The sequence below is a fragment of the Oncorhynchus tshawytscha genome, linkage group LG01 (assembly GCF_018296145.1).
Source record: "Oncorhynchus tshawytscha isolate Ot180627B linkage group LG01, Otsh_v2.0, whole genome shotgun sequence".
In the NCBI taxonomy this organism is placed as follows: domain Eukaryota; kingdom Metazoa; phylum Chordata; class Actinopteri; order Salmoniformes; family Salmonidae; genus Oncorhynchus; species Oncorhynchus tshawytscha.
Window position 1 is genome coordinate 41357100 of NC_056429.1, and position 8680 is coordinate 41365779.

The 8680-nt window shown below is 43.7% G+C and overlaps 1 protein-coding gene across 1 annotated transcript; it reads left to right on the forward strand.

Moving 5' to 3' along the window:
• Positions 1-365: 365 nt before the first annotated feature.
• LOC112250787 lies at positions 366-8462 on the forward strand. Its single transcript, XM_024421222.2, has 3 exons — positions 366-999; positions 1682-1781; positions 7327-8462. The coding sequence occupies exons 1-3, from the start codon at positions 643-645 to the stop codon at positions 8163-8165; spliced, it is 1296 nt and encodes a 431-aa protein (XP_024276990.1). The 5' UTR covers positions 366-642; the 3' UTR covers positions 8166-8462.
• Positions 8463-8680: the final 218 nt, after the last annotated feature.

Below are 8680 nucleotides of genomic sequence, written 5' to 3' on the forward strand. Positions count from 1 at the left end.
TATTCCACCGTGTTTAATTTACACATCATTTTAGTGTGTGCATCGTGTGTCACATAAACTGGATAAAGGGGTGTAGTTATTCCTTCATTATGAAAATGATGTAATATTCCATATTTGTTTTGGAAAGTTTGGACATACAAATCACTCATATTTTTTGTTGTTGAAATTAGTGCATAATCAATTTGATATAGGGAAGACTAAAATAAACTAAATTGGAAAATACCTTAATTTAGTAGTCCAACTAGTAGTGTTTACTGTCAAGTGCGTGTGCTCCGTGGGCAGGAGGGGTTAACCTGGATTAAATGTCCAATTGATGACGTTGGAGAAGCGCAACGTTGGGAAGCCCAATAAAATGTGGTGTGGTCTGCTGTCTGAAGGTAGGTAGGGCAAGTAGACTGTGGTGTGAGCAAACATATCCTACCACAGTAGCTGTCTCACCAGCCAGGAGCCCCAACAGTGTCAGTGCGACTCGAACGTCAGAGAACAGCGGAGAGTTTCAAAAGTCTCGTCTCCCTCCCTGCTCAGAGGAATTTAGGCTATGTGTGTCGTCACAGCCAAACGAAACGGTGCACTTCGACAACGTTAACAACTTGTAAAGTTGGAAATACAGCACTGCAACGGCGTGGAAGACATTTCTCATAGATGTCCACTCAATTGGAAAGAGGCCTACAGCTAGAGAAGACCAGACTTAATGCGCTGAAACTCGAATTGGGTGAGGAGATTGATGTTGAGAGTCTTGACGGATGCCTGCCCGAGGGGCGGCACGGCGACGCGGAGAAAGGAGCGAAGGTGGCCGAGGAGCAGACAGCGACGCAGCGCAAAATGACCCGCAGCCCCAAATGCGCCCGCTGTCGGAACCACGGCGTCGTGTCTTGTCTCAAAGGCCACAAACGCTTCTGTCGCTGGCGTGACTGCCAGTGCACAAACTGTATGCTCGTGGTGGAGCGGCAGCGGGTGATGGCTGCGCAAGTCGCCCTGCGGAGACAACAGGCGACAGAGGTGAGCCATGCGGCAGGGACATCCGTATTATACTGGTGGGATAGAATTTAAGAAAGATCATTTTTATATAATCTAGGCCAAAATGCTGTAACCCTGTGAGCAGGACCAGCGAATGAAGGACTATGAAATAACACATATGGATAAGCAAATTAATATGCATTGCTATTTTCCTTTAGTGATAATGAAAACAAAAAAACGATATTGTTCACTTTTACATAAAAACCATAGGCTGTTTTTGCTTAACATTTCTGAATAGTTAATGTTAACATTTTTTAAAATTCAGTTATTCCACTCTTAAAACGAATTTGTTTACACAGCATTTTGTCATATGAATTATAGGCTTTACACCAGGGAAACTAACATCTCATTATTCTGTAACAAACTAGCCTATAATATATCACATGGCTATGGCTATGACCTTACGCCTACCATGTACAGTACCTGCTGCGAATACGGCGTCTTGGGTATGTCTGTATCAGCTTTGCAGATCTGGATTTTGGGATTTTTCTCCCCATTGTTCCTTGCAGATTTTCCTCAAGATCTGTTCAATTAGATGGGGAGCGGCGGTGACCAGCAATCTTCAAGTCTTTCCACAGATTTTCAATGGCCCAACCAAAGCCCTGACTTGAATATTATGTAAATATATTTTAATGTATGTTACTTCTACCCCGTTCCTTTGCAGGGTAAGAAAGTGATCAGGGGAGCAGCCACACCATTCCGTCGCACCGCTTATCAGCGCTACACCAGAGCACCTAGCATCTTAGCAAAGAGTATCCTAGAGGGTAGGTATCAGTGATAGACCAGATCACCTACTGAAGCACCCCTAGCTAACAGTAGTCTATCCTATACAGTGCCTTCAGAAAGTATTCACACCCCTTGAATTACAAAGTGGGTCTAAAATGGATTTAATAGTATTTTTTTCCCCAACAATCTACACAAAATACTCTGTAACGTCAAAGTGGAACAAAATGTATAAACATTTGTAAAAAAAAAAAATCTAATCAAATGTTATTTGTCACAATGTGCCAATAACAATAGGTGAAACCCACCGTGAAACCAACAAAGCAGTTCAAGAAATAGAGTTAAGCAGAGGGAACAGTCTATGACTTGGGTGACTGGAGTCTTTACATTTTTGGGGGGCCTTCCTCTGACAGCGCCTAGTACATAGGTCCTGCATGTCAGGAAGCTTGGCCCCAGGGATGTACTGGGTCGTACGCACTACCCTCTGTAGCACCTTAGGGTCAGATGCCGAGCAGTTGCCATACCAGGCGGTGATGCAACCGGTCAGGATGCTCTCGATGATGCAACTGTATAACATTTTGAGGATCTGGGGACCAATGCCAAATCTTTTCAGTCTTCTGAGGGGGAAAGGTGTTGTTGTGCCCTCTACTGTCTTGGTGTGTTTGGACCATGATAGTTTATTGGTGATGTGGACACTAAGGAACTTCAAACTCTCTTCAAACTGGGGGCGGCCTGTCAGGAAGTCCAGGATCCAGTTGCCGAGGGAGGTGTTTAGTCACAGGGTCCTTAGTTTAGTGATGAGCTTAGTGGGTACTATGGTGAACAGCATGCTCACATACAGTGAGGAGAACAAGTATCTGATACACTGCCGATTTTGAAGGTTTTCCTACTTACAAAGCATGTAGAGGTCTGTAATTTTTATCATAGGTACACTTCAACTGTGAGAGACGGAACCTAAAACAAAAATCCAGAAAATCACATTGTATGATTTTTAAGTAATTAATTTGTATTGTATTGCATGACATGCGTATTTGATCACCTACCAACCAGTAAGAATTCCGGCTCTCACAGACCTGTTAGTTTTTCTTTAAGAAGCCCTCCTGTTCTCCACTCATTACCTGTATTAACTGCACCTGTTTCAACTCGTTACCCGTATAAAAGACACCTGTCCACACACTCAATGAAATAGACTCCAACCTCTTCACAATGGCCAAGACCAGAGAGCTGTGTAAGGACGTCAGGGTTAAAATTGTAGACCTGCACAAGGCTGAGATGGGCTACAGGACAATAGGCAAGCAGCTTGGTGAGAAGGCAACAACTGTTGTCGCAATTAGTAGAAAATGGAAGAAGTTCAAGATGATGGTCAATAACCCTCGGTCTGGGGCTCCATGCAAGATCTCACTTCGTGGGGCATCAATGATCATGAGGAAGATGAGGGATCAACCCAGAACTACATGGCAGGACCTGGTCAATGACCTGAAGAGAGCTGGGACCACAGTCTCAAAGAAAACCATTAGTAACACACTACGCCGTCATGGATTAAAATCCTGCAGCGCACGCAAGGTCCCCCTGCTCAAGCCAGCGCATGTCCAGGCCTGTCTGAAGTTTGCAAATGACCATCTGGATGATCCAGAGGAGGAATTGGAGAATGTCATGTGGTCTGATGAGACAAAAATAGAGCTTTTTGGTCTAAACTCCACTCGCCGTGTTTGGAGGAAGAAGAAGGATGAGTACAACCCCAAGAACACCATCCCAACCATGAAGCATGGAGGTGGAAACATCATTCTTTGGGGATGCTTTTCTGCAAAGGGGACAAGACGACTGCACCGTATTGAGGGGAGGATGGAGGGGGCCATGTATCGCGAGATCTTGGCCAACAACCTCCTTCCCTCAGTAAGAGCATTGAAGATGGATCGTGGCTGGGTCTTCCAGCATGACAACGACCCGAAACACACTGCCAGGGCAAATAAGGAGTGGCTCCGTAAGAAGCATCTCAAGGTCCTGGAGTGGCCTAGCCAGTCTCCAGACCTGAACCCAATAGAACATCTTTGGAGGGAGCTGAAAGTCCGTATTGCCCAGCGACAGCCCCGAAACCTGAAGGATCTGGAGAAGGTCTGTATGGAGGAGTGGGCCAAAATCCCTGCTGCAGTGTGTGCAAACCTGGTCCAGAACTACAGGAAACGTATGATCTCTGTAATTGCAAACAAAGGTTTCTGTACCAAATGTTAAGTTCTGCTTTTCTGATGTGTCAAATACTTATGTCATGCAATAAAATGCTAATTAATTACTTAAAAATCATACAATGTGATTTTCTGGATTTTTGTTTTATAATCCGTCACTCACAGTTGAAGTGTACCTATGATAGAAATTACAGACCTCTACATACTTTCTAAGTAGGAAAACCTGCAAAATTGGCAGTGTATCAAATACTGCACTTGTTCTCCCCACTGTAGGTGTTCCTTTTGTCCAGATGGGAAAGGGCAGTGTGGAGCGTGATTGAGATTGCGGCATCTGTGGATCTGTTGGAGCGATATGCGAATTGGAGTGGGTCTAAGGTTTCCGTCATGATGGTGTTGATGTGAGCCATGACCAGCCTTTCAAAGCACTTCATGGCTACCGACGTGAGTGCTATGGGGCGGTAATCATTTAGGAAGATTACCTCCACTTTCTTGGGCGTGGTGGTCTGTTTGAAACATGTAGGTATTACAGACTCGGTCAGGGAGAGGTTGAAAATGTAATTGAAGACACTTGCTAGTTGGTCCGTGCATGCTTTGAGTGCACGTCCTGGTAATCCGTCTGGCCCACATCGGCTATGGAGAGCGTGATCACACAGTTGTCCGGAACAGGTGGTGCTCTCATGCATTTTTCAGTGTTGCTTGCCTTGAAGCGAGCATAACAGGCATTCAGCTCATCTGGTAGGCTTGCATCACTGGGTAGCTCTTGGCTGGGTTTCCCTTTATAGTCCGTAATAGTTTTCATGCCTTTCCACATCCGACGAGCGTAAGAACCAGTTAGTAGGATTCAATCTTAGTCCTGTATTGACGCTTTGCCTGTTTGATGGTTCGTCTGAGGGCATAGCGTAATTTCTTATAAGTGTCCGGATTAGTGTCCCGCTCCTTGGAAGTGGCAGCTCTAGCCTTTAGCTCGGTGGGGATGTTGCCTATAATCCATGACTTCTGGTTGGGATATGTACGTACAGTCACTGTGGTTGACGACGTCGTCTATGCACTTATTGATGAAGCCGGTGACTGAGGTGGTATACTCCTCAATGGCATTGGATGAATCCCAGAACATATTCCAGCCTGTACTAGCAAAACAGTCCTGTAGCGTAGCATCCGCGTCATCTGACCACTTCCGTATTGAGCGAGTCACGGGTACTTCCTGCTTTAGTTTTTGCTTGTAAGCAGGAATCAAGAGGATAGAATTATGGTCAGATTTGTGAAATGGAGGGCGAGGGAGAGCTTTGTATGAGTCTCTGTGTGTGGAGTAAAGATGGTCTAGAGTTTTTTTTTTCCTCTGGTTGCACGTGACATGCTGCTCGAAATGAGGTCAAATGGATTTAAGTTTGCCTGCATTAAAGTTCCCAGCCAGTTGGAGTGACGCTTTTGGATGAGCATTTTCTTGTTTACTTATGGCCTTATACAGCTCTTTGAGTGTGCTCTTAGTGTCAGCATCGGTTTGTGGTGGTAAATAGATGGCTACAAATAATATAGATGAGAACTCTCTTGGTAGCTAGTGGGGACTACAGCTTATCATGAGGTAATCTACCTCAGGCGAGCAATACCTCAAGACTTCTTTAATATTTGGCATCGCGCACCAGCAGTTATTGACAAATAGACACACACCCCTGCCCCTCGTCTTATGAGACATAGCTGCTCTATCCTGCCGATGCATGGAGAAGCCAGCCAGCTTTATATTATCCGTGTCGTCGTTTAGCCACGTCTTGGGGAAACATAAAATATTACAGTTGTTTATGTACCGTTGGTAGGACAGTGTTAATCGTAGATCGTCCAGTTTGTTTTCCAACTGCACGTTGGCCAATAATACAGAGGGTAGTGGTGGTTTACCTACTCGTCGGCAAATTCTTACAAGGCACCAGACCTCTTCATGCAGATAACAGGGATTTGGGCCTTGTCTCGTCAAAGCAGTATATCCTTCGCGTCAGACTTATGAGTTACAAACAATGCGACAAAACAAACAAAATAGCGCAGTTGGGTCAATACATGTTAAAATCCCCTTTGGCATCGATTACAGCGGTGAGTCTTTCTGGGTAAGTCTAAGTGCTTTCCACACTGGGATTTCGTGTGAATTCCCTGAGCGGGTTCCTTTCTCTCTGGCAATTGAGTTTGGAAGGATGCCTGTATTTTCTGTAGTGACTGGGTGTATTGATACTCCATTTAAAGTGTAATGAATAACGTCATGCTCTAAAGGAATATTCAATGTCTTTTATTTGTATTTTTTTTAACTTATCGTTGTTTTCTTTGTCAACTGTGGTATAAGTGGGATAAAAGCCTCCGTTCTGTACATTACCTTGGAAAAATGAACACGACTCTCTCGTTCGGATGTATCGTCCATTATTTCCAAGGTAATGTGCTATCGTCCATTATTTCCAAGGTAATGTGCTATCGTCCATTATTTCCATGGTAATGTGCTATCGTCCATTATTTCCAAGGTAATGTACAGAACGGAGGCGTTTAGCCCTTAGTTATATAAAATACATCACTGAAGATTGAACTATAACACCATCTGACATAAAAACACCAGATTAAAAAATATATATATATATTATGAAATTAGTCACATAATAAGTTGCAAGGATTCACTCTGTACTTTCATAATTAAACACATTAAACACATTTTTACTCCTGAACTTTAGGCTTGCAATAACTAAAGGGTTGAATACTTATTGGCTCAAGACATTTCAGCTTTTTTAAAATTATTCATTTGTAGACATTTCGAAAACATAATTCCACTTTGACTTTATGTGTAGGCCAGTGACAAAAAAAAAACTACATTTAATCCATTTTAAATTCAGGCTGTAGCACAAGAAAATGTGAAAAAATGTTAAGGGGTGTAAATACTTTATGAAGGCACTGTAGATTAGAGGATGAAGCTTCATTAGCATCTAGCTCATTACCCCATCTCCTGTCTCAGACCAGACAGTGGGCTACACCACACGGGATAAGTCAGTAATTACACTGCCTGTTTCGTCTATAGGGACTAGATCTGTTTGTATTTTATTTATGGTAATTACAATTATGCAAATGGAGGTTATGGAATTACAAGCTGTGTTTACCAGCGAGCGGCTGGGAGACAAAATGATGAGGTCATGTTACCTCTACGTTCCCCTGAGTAAGCACATGAACATGTACACACACTACACCAATGTCATCACAGCTGTGTTTAGAGCATCTACTTTGGCTTTATGAATTTCAACTTCATTTACTTAAATAAAGTTGGTAAATTAATGTGTTCATTGTTTAACTTCCTATTTGGTATATTTAAGTTATTATAGTGAAACAGACTGTGTTCTCAAGGTAATCATTATACAACTTAATGACATCAGTGTTGTACATTACCCAATAGGGTACAAACTCCCTATGGTGGAGGACGGCCCCTGGTCCAAGCGACGTCACTTCCCCTCTGTCAGTGCCAGGATGAGGAAGAGGAGGGCGTTTGCTGATAAGGAGCTGGAGACTGTGATGCTGGAGAGAGAGCTGAGACAGAGAGAGCTGGAGGACATATCAGGTCTCACCCTGCTTCACCCCCCGGCCCTGGCAGTGATGCCTGCTTCCCCCCACCACTGCTGCCCACACAAGGACCATGGGGCATCCACCTACGTGCCTGTGTACAAATACAAACCGGGCCCTGTGCTGTATGAGTGTGACTTCCACTGCTACCAGGAAGAGCTCAAGGCCAGATCAGCAGAAAGCGGTTATAATTATGGTCAGTTCATGTCAAAGTGTAACTCTAACTCTGGGGTTCTGGAACACATGGAGCAAGCCAGGGAGAGAGCACTGGAGAGCTGGGAGTGCTCCAGGAAGAGGGAGAGCTGTCGAGAGCCGTTACCCGTGCCCTTACTACAACTACAACAGCGGGGGAGTAGTTATTCTGAAGGCTCAGCTGATCTGGACAAGGATAAGGCCGTGCCAAAATGGGTCAAAGACGATCCAACCGTTCCTACGGCCATCATGCCAAAAATAGCCATCACACACTCTGACTTTCCCTCTGAACCAAAGCATATGTTTCAGGGAGAGGTAGAACCCTACAAACCCAGCAGGTTCCCAGAGCCTCACTTCCTCACACCCAAGGACTGGTCAGCAGGTGGGATTAGGCATCATGACAGGCCTCAGATCAACTCAATGAAACCCACAGTGGTGAGGCGGCCATTACCGTTCTCAGTGGAGTCATTGCTGAGGGCCTGAGGAACTCATGTCTAGAAGTGCATTTTCTATTAACAACACTGGTTACTGTAAAATGCATAACGAGTGAAATAATGTAATTAAGAAAATAAGTATACCCAAATCTATGTCAGTATTTAGTTTTTAAAAATGTGCTCAGCAAAAATGTGCTCAACATTTTTCAAAGGATTGTAAGATAGTATTTTTAGAGCACAAGATACATGTATACAGTGGGATCCAAAATAAATGACACCCTTGATAAAGATGAGCAATAATGACTGTTGTATAAAGTAAATAATAAAGATTCTCTGCTATAATGTGCAGTGCCTTCAGGAAGTGTTCATACCCCTGGACTTTTTCACATTTTGTTGTGTTGCAGCCTGAATTCAAAATGGATTTCATTGTTGTTGTTTTTCTCACCCAATACCCCATAATAACAAACAGATTTTTTTGTTTGACCAAATACAGAAATATCTCATTTACATAGGTATTCACACGCTATGACACTCCAAATTGAGCTCAGGTGCATCCAATTTCCT